General features: G+C 45.2%; 1 protein-coding gene across 1 annotated transcript in view; it reads left to right on the plus strand.

Annotated features, from left to right (window-relative positions):
• Positions 1-1,277: 1,277 nt before the first annotated feature.
• Positions 1,278-16,193, plus strand: part of GRM7 (glutamate metabotropic receptor 7) — a 1,162,681-nt gene continuing 1,147,765 nt past the window's right edge. Inside the window, exon 1 of the mRNA XM_075553170.1 lies at positions 1,278-2,101. Within this exon, the coding sequence (XP_075409285.1) occupies positions 1,583-2,101 (519 nt within the window). The 5' untranslated portion in view covers positions 1,278-1,582. The remainder of the gene's footprint in view (positions 2,102-16,193) is intronic.

Below are 16,193 nucleotides of genomic sequence, written 5' to 3' on the forward strand. Positions count from 1 at the left end.
AAGTACACTTCAGCACCTAGTTTGCTCTCCACCCCCAAACTTGTACAATATGCTTTTGCTGAATTCTAGAGCGAAAGTCTGAATTTAACCTCCCTGCGTCCACTCTGGTCCCCAGGGATAGCAACATTAATGCGCCTTCTATAGAAACTGAGGTCACTTGTTGCTTTGATGCGCCAAGCGTGGGCCAGCCTGTCAGGAGGGGGCGCTTTTCTTAAAAAAAAAAAAGAAGAAGAAGAAAAAAAAGAGCTTCCTAGTGCATTTACAATCTGCTTGGCACCCAGACTTTGCCCCAGCTCGGCAAAGCCTTGAGACAGAAAGTCATCCTGAAACAATGCGAAGCAATTGCCGTCCTTCTTTCTTCCTCTTCCCATCACCTCTTTCCTGTCACCATCTCAGTAGCATCTCAGAAATTGGGGGCTGGGGAACGGGGAGCCCGAACACCCTTCAACGTCTGGGAAGACGGTGCGCTCTGTGGAGTTCTCCAAGCTCTTCTCCGGAGGAAAGGAAGAACAGGGCGGGACCAGATTTCCAAAGGCAAATCCACGGGGGAGCCCAGATTTAGGGACCACCCGGTCGGTCCCCATAATCCTGAAGACCAAGGATCTACTCCCACTCGCGGCGCAGACCAAGGATCTACTCCCGCTCGTGGCGTTAACTCAGTGGTTTCCTGCATCCCCAAGCCTAGATTCCGGCCCCAGAGGGATCCTCTAGAATAGATGGAGGTTCTTTGAGTCACGAATCGTGTGTGTGTGTGTGAGTGTGTGTGTGTGTGTGTTTCTTAGTAAACACGAGAGTTGAGTGTGGGGGGGTCTCTCCACGCGCTTCCTTTCCGCACTCCTCCGTCTCGTGGCCCCTTCACGTTCACAGGGAGCTAAGGGCAGCGGCTCTGGACTTGGACTTGGGGCCGCGAGCGTTTTGCATCCGGCATCCCCGCTCCACCCCCCAGTCCGCGGGGCTCCGCGGTCCGCAGCGAACGCGGGCGGGGGCGTCGCGCGTGGAGGCTCCGCTTCCGCTGTGAGTTGGGGGCTAGAGGCCCGCGGGAGAGAAGCGGCCCCTGGATTCTCTGCGGACCTTGAAACTCCGATGCCCCCCCTCTCCGGCCCCCTCCCCCTGGGCCCCGCCGGCCGCCCACCCATTTCCCCCCCCCCTTAGCTCAGCACGCAGCCCCTCCCTGCGTGATGATGCAAACTAGAGGGGGAGGGCGCGAGCTGGGGAGGGTGCGGAGAGGAGAGCCTGCGAGGGAGGGAGCAGGCAGTGGGAGGAGGAGAGAAGGGAGCCGAACGACCATTTAAAGCGATAGCAATCCCTGCCCTCTCCCCAGTGCCGGGCCGTTGCGGAGCGCGAACGGCGAGCCGGGGAGCGCGAGCGCGGCGCGCGGAACCGGCGAGCCGGAGAGCGCCCGGAGTCCCAGGCCGGCAGGCGCCTCTGGACCCCTGCACCCTCTCCAGACGCCCCTGGCCTCAGTGCCTGCCAGAGCCCCCCGAGCTTCCCCGGAGGGGCTCACCCCGCGGGGCCCGGACTTAGGCGAGCCCGCCACCATCCCCGCCAGCGCCGCCGCCGCCACCCCAGCCGCCCCGGCAGCATGGTCCAGCTGGGGAGGCTGCTCCGCGTCCTGACTTTGATGAAGTTCCCCTGCTGCGTGTTGGAGGTGCTCCTGTGCGCGCTGGCGGCGGCGGCGCGCGGCCAGGAGATGTACGCCCCGCACTCGATCCGGATTGAGGGGGATGTCACCCTCGGGGGGTTGTTCCCGGTACACGCCAAGGGTCCCAGCGGAGTGCCCTGCGGCGACATCAAGCGGGAGAACGGGATCCACAGGCTGGAAGCGATGCTCTATGCCTTGGACCAGATCAACAGCGATCCCAACCTGCTGCCTAACGTGACACTGGGCGCGCGGATCCTAGACACTTGTTCCAGGGACACTTATGCGCTCGAGCAGTCGCTCACGTTCGTCCAAGCGCTCATCCAAAAGGACACCTCCGACGTGCGCTGCACCAACGGCGAACCCCCAGTCTTCGTCAAGCCGGAGAAAGTAGTTGGAGTGATTGGGGCTTCGGGGAGTTCGGTCTCCATCATGGTAGCCAACATCCTGAGGCTTTTTCAGGTAGGGGGGCGCTCCCTCCCGGGCGGAGCACGTTGTGGCTCTCTGCGCTCTTAATCCTAAAAGCTGGTTGGGACTCCCAGGGTCCGGTCAGCCTCGGAGCATTTTCACCCTGGAGAGCCGGCCGAATCTCTCCAACCCCGCCCGAGGAGCTGCCTTGCCCACTCGGTTCATTTCCCTTCCATCTCTCCCCATTCCGAGCTCCACTCCATCCGGCTTGACATCCTGGATTTATGGCCTCACTTACAAGAAGCAATCTGCGGAAAAACAAGGCGATGATTTAAATGGGTTTGCATTAGAGTGAAATATGGTCCGAAAACAGGCGGATGAAGGTACCAGGCGGCTGCGAGAGAGTAGGTTAGGCTCCAGGGGCATAAAAGACAGGAGAGGACGCCTTAGAAGTGGGCAACTCCCCAGCCTCCCACCCCACAACAGCCTTGGCAGGCTGGGGGAAATGTAGGAGGCATTTCTTATACAGGGGGCTAGGGACTGCCTACCCTAGGTTGGGGTGGTCATTGGTCTTTGCCTCTCCTTGGATTTCCAGACCTGTAGCCTGTCTCAGTGAGGGCCAAGGAGTCAGGACCCTACCCAAGTGGGGACCAGCCACCAGCAGACGTGACCCCAGCCGCTTTGCTCTGGGAACGTTGCAGCTCCTAAATTGCATTAGGCACTCCAGCCACTGGCAGGAGCTGGGCGCTCAGTTTTCCGCTCCCTCCACTTCAGACCTCATCCCTGGGATGAGCTCATGCGAACTGCAAAACCACTACGCTTTCGCTGCTGCCTCCTCCCTTCGCCCCTCTCGCCCACCGCCTCCCGAGGGTCGACCCTAGTTCCACTGCTCAGCTCGGGGACCTTCTCGCTAGTGAGGCTGGAAAGCTTCCTGCAGGGAGACAATAGGGTGTACTGAGCGAGCCCCGAGGTGTTCTTCGAGCTCCGGGTGGGGGAGCAAGGGTGAGAATGCCCAGAAGGCGGATCGGGGCAGTGGAGCCTGGGTTGTTCCGCAGTGCTCCCTCCGCAGCGGAGCCCTGTTGCTCCCAGCTGCATCGGATTTCAGGAGCGGCTTTGGGGTGAGGGGTTGGACTTTCAGTGTGTGCAGAAGCGTGATGGTGGCTTTCCTTCGGGGATCTAAGTGTCTCCTTTCCCGGCTACCTTTCTGCTCCGCTGCTGTTTTTGTTGTTGTTTGTTTGTTGTCCCTTTCAGTTTCTCTGCGGCTCCGACTCCCAAGTTCTTGTTCATCTCAGTTTCTTCAGAAGAGCCTTTTTCAAGTGCATGCTTGATACTTTCCTTGCCTCGTGAGACCCAGGCCCAGTTAACCTCCCTTCTACTTGTAGGGGCTGCCGCTGGCATCTTTGTGCCTCCTTCCCTTCATAGCTAAAGATTTAGCTTCCTTTCAAGTGCTGTTAAAGGAGTTGAAATTGGGGAGAGGGAATTCCTTGTGAGATTCAGACTGTTAAACTCCCTTACCTCCCAAGAGGGTGAAGTTTGTGTGTGGGCCAGAAGGAGAGGGTCCTTGTGCAAGGCTGGAACCTGGAGGGGCTCTTCTGCTGACTCTGCAAATCACTAACCCCTCCCAGGAGAACCATAGCCATTTGTAAGTCCAAAAATGCACCGAGGGTAGCCGCCTTGCTTTCTTGCTGCTTGTTCCCAGGAAGACCCTGGGCCTCTGTTAGCAAATCCGAGGATCAGGAACTCCTTCTTCATCTGTGAGCTTAAATCTAGACAACTTGAGGGAAAGGCGCAGGAGAGGGCGAGTGACAGGCATCATCTGAGAACCATTGAGAGAGGTCTGCAGGGTTTTCCTGGACCCCTCTGGAGACGAAAGGGATGTTTTTGATTCAGAGCTTTGAAATTAATGTACCGCCTAGTTCTCTTTTCCCTCTGAGGACAGGCAGTGCCACAGATGAGTCCGCTTGTAGGAAGAGTGAACAGTTTGTGGAAGTCAAATAACGGACTGCCTTCTGTGCTGATTGAGAACATCTCAGGGGGAGTTGCAAACCTGCCACACACAGGATGGACAAATCTCCCTCCCCACACGGAGGAGATGCCCGTGCTCGGGGCAGGGAATGAAAGGGACCCAATGCCAGTGTCAGGCAGTGTATGTTGGGACCCAAGCCATTCAGAGACAACACAGCCATGTTCTTCTAACTTGCAGATGGCAGCTATTCATATTGGGTTGAATAGCTGATGGAGAAAAGCGAACTTAGTGTTCACCTGCATTGATTGAGAAGCTACTGAGAGTTGGGGGGATGCAGCAACTTGTAGCTTGTGCTACATCAGTTACACAGAACCACCATTGGTGTGGGTATCTGGTCAACTCTTACCATGCTGGAATGCGCATATACATACCCTCAAATCTCTTGCAGTGACTGGCTGTTTTGTGCATGGATTCAAAGAAATTCTCCAGCTTCTGCAAGTGTCTACAAGGAGAGGATAGTGGTACAAAGGCACAAGCAGAGGTTGAGGGAAAGGATGAGAGCTGAATCTGCTCTGGGCTCAGTTCAATTATGATTGTCCTATATAAAATAACCTCCTCTTTTGATTGAATTCTAGCTCACCAGTAATTTGAATTTTCTTTTTAATTCCATTCCTATGGGTGTGTGTGTGTGTGTGTGTGTGTGTGTGTGTGTGTCTATGAACTGTGCCAAACCAACCACTTGAGTTATGAATTGATGGTGAAAGGAGGCTAGGGGAGGACTATTCCGGCACCTGAAGGGTGTGTGTGTGTGTGTGTGTGTGTGTGTGTGTGTGTGTGTGTGTGTATAGAAAAGAATGTTGATGAGATAGTAACCGATGTAACAAATGATGCTGCAGCTGTAAAACCGGGAATAAAGTTCTTTCTTGAACATTAAAACCTGGGCAAGAACACAAATCGTATCTCTGATTCCTATTAGTTTCCCAGGATTCTGGCCCAAAGCTTTAGGCTGAGGAAGTCTTCTCTCTTCCTCTGCTATAAGCACCCTGGATGGCAGGTCTGAGGACAGGAAGCCAGTCTTTCAAATGCAAGACTTTGATTCTGATGAAACTAGTGTGTGGTCTGGGCCCTGCCAACTGGGATTCAGTCAATGCCACTGCCCTGCAAGGCATTCTCAGCCTCAAAGAAGCAGCAGGGCGGGGATTTGGGGAGATTTGTTTCTGAGCTTGTACAAAATAATGCTCTACTAATGCTAAGAAAGATTAAACATAAATTAATATGGACTAGGAGTAACATATTTTTTAAATAATCATAGTGTGATGAATGGCTTAATGTGGTGAGATTATATAATATGGTGGCCAAAAGATAGATCCCCAAGGCCACTATTTTATGGGTTGTAAGTAAAACACCTGATAGTTTCTAATAGTAGAAAATATTGGAGCCATTTTTATTCAAGGCTTCTCCATTATTGAATTGAGAACAAATACACTGAGAGTGTAAATTATGCTCAATACATCCTGAGATTGAATGAATCACCTACAGAGACATAGTCTCCACAATAGAACCAGAATTAATAGGAGTTGTTTTGGTTGGTGCTCCCCCCCCCAAAAAGAAACAACAACAACAACAACCAGATGGAACAAAATGGTTAATTTGACCCTTGTTACAGCGCATTATGTATCTATTTATGTAGACCTTGCACATAAGTGAAATACATTTGTAAATGTCTCAGTGTTCTCTTTGTTTTCTTTAAAACCTACATATCATCTCAAACGTTTGAGGCAACCTTTTGTATGTCGCTTCTTAGTGCCTTCTCTCGTCCTGTGTATTTTATATAACTGGGTAAAACGGGGCAACTGAAGTGGTGTAGGGTTACTAAGGTGGGGAAAATGCTTTTCTTGAAATTACACACTAATATACTCTTTTAAACATTTTTCATAAATGTGTCAGTTCCACTTGGCATAATCTGTACAACAATTTCTGCCCCCACATTCACTGTGTTTCAGGAAATTTACCTAACAGATGGTGAGTGGGCAATTTTTAAAGGGGCATTTAAAAAAAAGAGAAGAAAGAAAGAAACCAAGACATGTACATACTATGCTATATTTGAAGTCACAGGTGTTTTATGTGAAGCCCTGTGCACAGTGGTTAGGTGTCGGGCTGCTAACTGCAAGGTGCTCAAAGCTACAGTTCAGAACCACAAGCTGCTCCGTGGGCGAAAGAGGGGACTTTCTGCTCCTGTAAAGAGTTACGGTTTCAGAAACCCACGGGGCAGTGGCACCCTGCCCTATAGGGTCATTCTGAGTCAGAAATGAAGCCTTTAGATCAGTGCTTATTTATCACCTCAAACTTACTGTCTTAGAACCCAACTCATAATGTCCCTAAAGGGAAGGCACTTTGGGGACTTTTAAAGAATTCTATTTTTAGAGGGAGTAGGGGTTCTATGCATTGATTCAGTCTAGTTGGTTTCCCATATTCAAATTATTCCTTTATCCTTTTACCACTTTGCTGCCCAGCCATATTGATCAAGGCAGGCAGTGAGGAAAGTGGTCTGTAGGATCTGTTTAGGTCACAGTCATCGGGTACAGGTATGTAATAGGAGAGGTGAAGTTCAATGGTAAAAGCCATACCTCCTGTCTATCATGAGGGCTCTGTCCCATTTTATCTTGGAAAGAAGATTCAGCTTTTCTTTTGGAAAATTGCTGACTAATGATGTTAATCATGACACTCTGCTTCACCTGGGCACACCTCAGTCATCTGATGGTCAAGCGAAGCGGGAGATTGGTTCAGGTGTGGACATCTGACCCTGGCCTAGATAATCACCATCTTCCCCAAGACTTTCCTCTCAGAGCAAAAGTCAATAACTGTCGCTTCTCCCTGTTGTGGCATAGCTTGGAAGATATGATGCCAGTGGGCACCCAGCACTTTAAATGTCTTTATATGGAGTAAAGGCATGCTGAGGTAAGCAGGGCTAAGTGGTGGACAGACTCTCAGAGCCCCTGATAATGTTTTACACTGTCCAAATTCAGCTCTACTTGAATCCAGATGCATTCCTGAATTGCTAGTGTGTGTGTATATATTTAAAATGTCCTTTCACTATCTTGAACTTGTTTTCTATTGTGTGCAATTAAACACACACACACATATGCAAGCATGGCGAGATTTCATTTCACATACTTAGGACATGTTGGCAGGACATGCCAATATATGAAGAAAGACATCATGCTTGGTAAAGCACAGGGGCAGTGACAAAGAGGAAGGCCGCCGACCGGATGACTGGCACAGTGGCTGCAACAATGACCTCAAACATAAAAATATAAGAACATTTTTGGGACGGCATAGGACTGAGCACTGTTCAACCTCTCTCTCATATATATATACATATATATATATACATATATATTTATATATACACACACGTTTCTTTTTATGCACAATCTTTCTAGTTCAGGTTTGGAATTTTAGAATATTCGAAATTTCTACATCCGTCCCAGCATTTACTGCAATCACTTCAAACGTGTGCTTTTGAAGGAGCTGAGAGACAGGACACTCTTCTGATGTAAACTTGCAACCCAAAAGCCTCCCACTTGGAAGCTCTGGAACCACACTCAGTTCCTTTCATTAAAGCAAATCTTTTGTTGACGTCCTCAGGGCACAGAAACATTTTCATGGTATAATGGAGTACAAAATGCATTGAACTCCTGGGTCACTCTACAGTAAGCAACAAGCCTAACTCTATTTCTCACCCTCTTTTACTTAAATAGGCAATTAAGAACAGTTTTCCTAGCACTAAAATGCCTGGTTTGGGGAGTCATTTTTTGAACAAATAGCCAGATTAATTAATGGACCCTTTGCATATTAGCTCAATAAAAAGACATGCTTTGCATATTAAGAATAACCCCCCCCCAGACAAAAAACATTAAAATGTTTTCTTTTTAAAAAATAAACAAATATTTATCTGAGGAGAATATTGTTCTGGCCATAATTTGCATTATGATATTTTCATGTTTTGACAATTAACCTCCTTTCAAATATATTTATTACTAGATTCTGCTTCTTGAAGTGAGTTATTAAATGATAAGATCAAGCATGATGTTGCATAGATTTTATGAGAATAGAAGGTATAACTTTTTCTATAATAGGAGTCGTTAGCATCATAATCATTTATTGGGTCTTATACCAAGAGCTATAAGTCCTTCACCCTATTAATCCTCATTGAAACACTGTATATCTTATTATGCCCATTGTACTGCTGAGAAAATAAAATTCAAACCGAAAGTCATAATAATGGCCAAATACCACAAAATTTGCAGACAAGTTTAAAATGTGGTTTTACCTACTCATAAATTCTATTGGCTTAAAGATCTCAAAGATGCTGCTTGATGCACCACATCTATTTACAGAAATAATACTTTATTTCAGTTCTGAACCAACATGAATTTTTTAAGTGCGAGAAACTTGAACACACACATGCCTGCCTCCCTATCAAAGATGCTTGTTATCCATTATTCAACAAGTCATCTTGTATGAAGACAATAAATACATGGTAGACTTTTCATTCACGGAAATGAGAAAAGATGTTTCTCTTATTCTGAGTGAGCAGCCATTATTATGGATTATGCTAGCTCTTCCTAAACTTCATTTTATTCGCTCCACTCTTTCTGCAAGCCTCAAGTGACGGAATTCATCATTCAGATATATGTGAAAAGCTAGAGGACTATATTAATACATTTGCTAGAAGTCAAGTTGATAGAGCACAGGAAGTACATCGTAATAAATGTAACATTAATGTTTGTGTGGGCTGTGGAGTGAGGGGTAGGAGAATTTCAAAGTAATGGATTATTTTGCTTCTTGTTATGAAAGTGCTGCAGCTTAATAGATTTATAATTGGTCATTTGCAGAATCCTCCATCTCTGGTCTTGGGCTCTCACTATTCTGTGGCTGTTGATTCTCTCTTGTTTTTGATGGAAGGAGGCAATGAGGCCACTGAGAGGGGCTCAGGCTGCTATTTTACATTATTATGTACATGAAAATATCCATTTTTTTACTACACTTGATCTTAGATAAAAGGCCAAGAAGCGATTGAAAATATTTCCATTTTTTTTAACATACTATTGGTATTTTTATCATGCTTCCTCCTTGACTGTGTCCTGCAGGAGGAGACACAATTGCCAGGATTTTCTAAGAGAAAGTAATGTTTGGTCAAAAGAATTGTCAGATGTGTAAGTCTGGGTAAATTAGGGAAGCAAATCCACAGATGCTCCATATGTGTAAGAGAGAGTTTTATATAAATGGTAGTGTACATTAAGAAAGCATCCCAACCCAGTGCTTCCCAAGCCCCTAAGCCCAACATTCCTCCATATGCTGCACACTCATCTACAAAGTCCTCCTCAATCTCACAAAACACAATGAGGCCGACTGCAGGAGGAAAGCTGAGTCAGTGAGTGTGTAAGCATCTCAGTGCTGGCAGGGGTCTCCACGCAGCTGCTCCAGCACCCAGGGCTGCATCGGGGTAGGTCCATGTGGCTTTTCCTCAGGAATGTCTTACAGGAAGTGAGCCTTGCCAGCTGAAGCAGGAAACTGGGTAAGGCAGCTGTACCCTACTCCGGCCATCAGAAAGCAAGAGATCTGAGAACTAGAAAGGTGAGGCTCACTGAGCCATTTATCCCTCAGCCCTTCAGTTAACCCCACATGTGTTTATTGGCCAGGTTTGCACAATAAACCTGAACTATCTCATCAGATTACCATGACACAGTGAAGAATTATGCCCCTGAGTTTGGCAAACATGGGTTTAACAGCCTCCCTCTCCACATAGTACTTTCTTGACTAAACAAGTACCTCCATCTCTTGTCATCTCTCTTATCTTTGAAATGGGGGTGATAGAAGTGTGTCTATCTGATAAAGGCAGAGATTTCATGGAATATGTATGGAAATATGCTCATACAGAGTTTGGAATGTGATGAGTGTTCAATAAATTATACAGCTATTCTTATTGTCATTATTACATTTTTGAAATAACTACTACTTAATTTAAGGTGCACTGTGCTGTTGTGGATTGGGCATTGGCCTGCTCACCACAAGATCAGCAGTTCAAATCCTCATAGAGATTCTGGCTAGATTCTTTTATAAAAAAATTTTAATGCAAATTTATACATGTGTACGGGAGCCCTGGTGGGGCAGCAGTTAAGCACTATGCTGATAACCAAAAGGTCTGCAGCAGAAATACACCTCTTTTATACTGCGTGCCTCTTACCAAGCATATGCTCCTGCAGCGACTGGTCTCGCTTGACAGCATATCAAAAGTACATGGATGAAGTCTCATCATTCTTGCCTCTTAAGCATCATTCTGGCTGTACTTCTTTTGAGATAGATCTTCTTGGTTTTTGGCAGTGGTGGTAATCTCCCACCACTTGTCTGTCATTTGCTTCTACTGGGGTGACTTGTATGTTGCTGTGATGCTGGAAGTTATGTTGCTGGTAGTTCAAATGCCAACAGTCACCCAAAGTGCATTGGGTTCAACAGAGTTTCCAGACTAAGAACAGACAATGATGAAGGACTCATTTGCCCTTCTCAGAGTGGGTAATCATGGAATACTTCAATATTCTTTGTCAACCCATAGTTCAAATACATGGACATTTCTTCTGTCTCCCTTACTAAATGTCCAACTTTCACATGTATATGAAGCGATTAAAAGTGCCACGACTTGGGGCAGGCACCCCTTAGACTTTTTCAACACTTTAAAGAGGTCTTGTGCCACAGGCTTATGTAATGCAATGTATCATTTGATCTCTTGACTACTATTTTCATGAGCATTGACTGTGGATTCAAGCAAGATGAAATCCTTGACAACTTCAAACTTTTCTTCTCCATTTATTATGATGCTATCTATTGGTCCAGTTCTGAGGATTTGGGTTCTCTTCAAAATGAGTTGTAAGCCATACCAAAGGCTCTAGTCCTGATCTTCATCAGCAAGCATTTCAGGTCCTCCTCACTTTCAGGAAGCAAGGTTGTGCCATCTACTTATCACAGTTTTTAAACAAGTCTTCCTCTCATCCTGGCCCTGCATTCTTCACATAATCCAGCTTCTCTGATTATTTTCTCTTGTACATATGTATATTTATCTATATATATTTATGTGTTGTCATATGTATATTCGGAGATGCAGAGAGAGAGAGAGCTAGAGAGAGAGAGAGAGCTTTAATAGTATGAGTCAGTGAAATATATATTTTCGTGAGAAATTATGTCTTGCATGGACGGATATAGCAGTGGGGCTGTGACAAATGTAGTCTTAAGCCACTAGTTGAGAGAGTGGATTCCATTGCTACCCTTTTGAAGTTGTGAATATTTGGAGACATTACTCAAGTGTTGTGAATTGCCTTTTAGATTCTTTGAGCTATAATTTCCCCCCACAAATATTTAGTTAACCGCTAATATGCACTCTTTTGGGTACTTGGGTGTCAGTGACTAAAATAGACAAAAAAAATCTCTCTCCCGCTCCCTCTCCCTCTCCCTCTTCCTCTCCCTCTTCCTCTCCCTCATTATCCCTCTGGACTTACAGACTGATGTCTTAAAAAACAGGTTTGAGAAAGAGCTTGGGTAAAGACCATTTCCAGGAAGTGGAAATAACCAGCGTCACAACCCCAAGGTAGAAATATAATGTGCTCAGCATATAGGGAGGGGATCAGGAAGGCCGCTAGGACTCATGCAGTCTTGTGGAGAAAAATGGATGAGGGGGGTCGGAAAGTCAGAGATAAAGAGGGTTAGATTGTGCAGGACCTTGTTGACTGTCCTCAACCTTTTCTTCCAAAGGTAGGGGGCAGTGTAGATTGTTAGAAGAGATCTGACCTGCTAGTCTCTTTTTTAAATGGATGTCTGTGGGATCAGGGATAGCGGTTGGGAAACATTGATAGATATGTAGATGTGGTGTCTTGTGCCAGAATGCTAGTGGCAGATGATCTGAGGAGTCCATTGAAGGGGAGGTTATCCTGTTGGAAAGGGGGATGGAGAGGAAGATTCTGGAACAAGGGTGGAAAAAAATCTGTGCCACTGGAGAGGGGGCGTTCCTGTCCTTTGAGCTGTGGAAGGGGCTTGCGCTAGAGGAGGAGTCTCTGGAGAGTGACCATTCTTACACTACTGCTAACTGAGCTGTGGCGTGAAGACCTCCGCCTGCCCGTAAGGAGGTCAGAAGAAAGGCCTGCCTGTCTACTTAAAAAATAAAATCAGCTATTGAAAACCCTTTAGAGCCTCATACTCCTCTGACTCCCTTGGGGTCACCAGGGGTCAGAATCAGCACAAGGGCAACTGGTTTGGTATTGGTTTGGGAAGTGCTCAATTTGGAGAATGGAAATTCAGTGTTGGAGGTACCAGGTTTGAAATGTTTTCTGGATATGTAAGCAGAGAAGGTGAACATACAGTCAAATATATAAATCTGAAATTGTGAAAAAAATAATATTGGAAATTGAGATTCCTTTTTAAATAATATGAATAACTGGAGATCCCCTTGCAGAGGGGCCTAGGGGAGGAGATGAGTCAGTCAGGGTGCAATGCAGCACCGATGAAGAATATAGCTTTCCTCTAGTTCCTAAATGCTTCCTACTCCCCCAACCCCTCACTATCATGATCCGAATTCTACCTTGCAAGTCTGGATAGAGCAGAGGATGTACACTGGTGCAGATAGGAGCTGGAGGCACAGGGAATCCAGGGTGGGTGATACTTTCAGGACCAGGGGTGTGAGTGGTGATACTGGGATAGTAGAGGGAGAATGGGTTGGAAAGAGGGAAACGATTACAAGGATCTACATGTGACCTCCTCTCTGGGGGATGGACAACAGAAAAGGGGCTGAAGGGAGACGTCAGATAGGGCAAGATATGACAAAATAATAATTTATAAATTCTCAAGGGCTCATGAGGGAGGGGGGAGCGGGGAGAGAGGGGGGAAAAAGAGGACCTGATGCAAAGGGCTTAAGTGGAAAACAAATGACTTGAAAATGATGAAGGCAAAGAATGTGCAGATGTGCTTTATACAATTGATATATGTATGGATTGTGAAAAGAGTTGTATGAGCCCCAATAAAATGTTTAAAATAAATAAATAATTTAAAGAATATTTACATGAAAGTGTGGTTTAAAAGTTTAAATATATAATAGAATTGGTAGTGAGGGTTCTAAAAATCCTGTGGTTGGCTTGTTTTTCACCCTAAAAGTGAGCAATGTGGTGTTGGAATGATTTAATCATATTTTGACACACTTTCTTTAGTCAAGATGCAATAACTATTAATCTTTAGGATGAACAGCTCATATCCTGTCATGCTTTCTGATATGTAGTTATAATAATATACTGCAGGGTCTAAATAGGTTGCAATCGGATATATTTTTAATCAGAAGTAATTCTGAATTATTTAGCTCAATGCATTTCTATATATAATTATTACTAGTATGTGTCAAATTCCAGTGAGAATTTGCCATCACTGATATACATGATATGGTCCAGAAAATTAAACAAGTGTCCAAGAAAAAATAATGTTTTTTTGTTTTGTTTTGTTTTTAGTATCCATTGAAGCACTCACTTGGAACAACCTCACCATTTCCCTTTTTTTGCTTCACTCCGCCAAAGAACGCATGACTTGGGGTGTGTAATACCACCGGTTTTCAACTCCCTTTAAGGGTTTGCCAAACAATAAACTGCCTTTGTGGCTTCACCAAGAATCTGTTCTTTATCCCTTTGGCTACCAGATATTGATTCAATCATATATTTACACTGAGAATGCATGACCATGTTGTGTCTACATATCCATAATTGTATCCAAACACTATCATTATGTAATCTATCTTTAATTGTAATTATAACACATTTTAAATCAGCACACATCCATTTCTAGTGTTCAGGAGGAGAGTAGCATGTAGTAAATTTTAGCAAAATCTAGAATCTGAAGAATCGAACAAAGGGTAATTGTGTACATCTGTATTCACTGTAATTAAATTCAGGAGAGTTGGCACAATAGCATTAGGAGAACGACGACAACAAGAACATCTTGGAGATGCCCTGGCTCCCTCTCATTCCCCCTGTCACACCAGCGAGCAGAGAGGTAGCATCTCTGTGTGCAAAAGACACCGAGAAAGAGGCCCAGCAACAAATGACAGGCATGAGAAGAAGACTCAGTAAAAACATTGACATGAGAATGTAGTTTTGCTTTCGTATTTCAGAGTTGGAGGAAAATCTATTAGCTTGAATGCCTACTAGGGCCACATTTTCTGGGACAGTTAAGTCCAATAATCAATATGCTGTTCCCACCAGCTTCAGACATGGGGACATACTTATAAACTAATCTTCACTGCATATTTCTTGATAAGAGGGCAAGGAAAGTATCACAAGAACTCTCTCTCCTGAGGCACAGCGCCGTGTTGTGCAACAACTGGCCTGCCCTCTGCTGTCACTTCCTCAGGCCTCTCTTTCCACCTTCCATTCTCTTTCTCTTTTTCATGGTCCAGGAGCAGATTGGAGGGACATTTGACTGTAATTTTCATATTCGAGAGTTGGTAAAGCAAACTTTTGCTTCCCATTTGCTAATTTGGGGGCAATTTACCCCATGTAGCCAAGTCTCAGTATTCCCTTCTAGAATGTAACAATACATTTTCCTTCTAGAATGTATCAATACATTTTCCTTCTTTATGGGACTATTGTCAGGGTTAAATGCAGACAGGCATGTTAAAAGGTACAATGAACAAAACACAGTAAAATCCACTAATTATTATCATTAATCTCAGCAAACCAGATCTTTTTATTTTTAATTTATTTTAACAATTTATTGGGGCTCATACAATTCTTTTCACAGTTCATACATATACATACATCAATTGTATAAAGCACATCTGTACAGTCTTTGCCCTAATCATTTTTTTCTCTTTTCTTATTTTACATTTTATTAGGGACTCATACAACTCTTACCACAATCCATACATATACATACATCAATTGTATAAAGCACATCCATACATTCCCTGCCCCCAATCATTCTCAAGGCATTTGCTCTCCACTTAAGCCCCTTGCATCAGGTCCTCTTTTTTTCCCCCCTCCCTCCCCACTCCCCCCTCCCTCATGTGCCCTTGGTAATTTATACATCGTTATTTTGTCATATCTTGCCCTATCCGGAGTCTCCCTTCCCCCCTTCTCTGCTGTCCCTCTCCCAGGGAAGAGGTCACATGTGGATCCTTGTAATCAGTTCCCCCTTTCCAACCCACTCACCCTCCACTCTCCCAGCATCGTCCCTCACACCGTTGGTCCTGAAGGTATCATCCACCCTGGATTCCCTGTACCTCCAGCCCTCATATGTACCAGTGTACAGCCTCTGTCCTATCCAGCCCTGCAAGGAAGAATTCGGATCATGGTAGTTGGGGGGAGGAAGCATCCAGGATCTGGGGGAAAGCTGTGTTCTTCATCGATAGGGTGTGAGGTAGTATCGATGAAGAACAAACCAGATCTTATCTCGCCTATGCCGTACTTCGTTACCTCTGGTCCTCTCTCACTCTGGCAGGTGTTATCACAGAGCAGTCACTTCGACTGGTATCCGGCCTTTAGTGCCATAATGGAGATTGGCCCAGGACACTGCAGTCATCACTGCTCATTGTCACTATCCCTGTTTTGAGAAGGGAGGTTCAAGGTTGAGACAAGACAATGTCAAGAACTTTCTTTATTCTTCACCCAGTGGGATAGGAAATAATTCACCCTCTGATGAAGACTCCATTAAAAGGCAAAATGCCTAATGCTGTCCTTTGATGGTTTGGAACATAGAGACACATTGAACATGAATCCAATTTCCACTACCATTTGACAATAGGGTCTTCTATGAAGACTTGGGGATAATGTTATTGTGAGTAAAAATTAATAATTTCCTTTTCAGTCTCTGGGCACATCACTTGGCCTATAGTGAGTGTTCTATAAATGTTAGTTGTGATGATTACAACTATTTTTATTATGAAATTGAGCACATCTGACATATTTCTCTTCCATTCTCACATGATTCATTGAGCAAGTTGGTTATATTCTTCCCCGATTCTTAATGAGAAGACAGGAAACTCATGTGGTGAGGACCAGTGGGGTAGGAGTTGGTTGCTCTAGATTCTTGTTTTTCACTCACCCCTATTAATACTAGCCTATTTCTCCAATACTTACTGGCTACAATGCACGT

The sequence above is a fragment of the Tenrec ecaudatus genome, chromosome 6 (assembly GCF_050624435.1).
Source record: "Tenrec ecaudatus isolate mTenEca1 chromosome 6, mTenEca1.hap1, whole genome shotgun sequence".
NCBI lineage: Eukaryota > Metazoa > Chordata > Mammalia > Afrosoricida > Tenrecidae > Tenrec > Tenrec ecaudatus.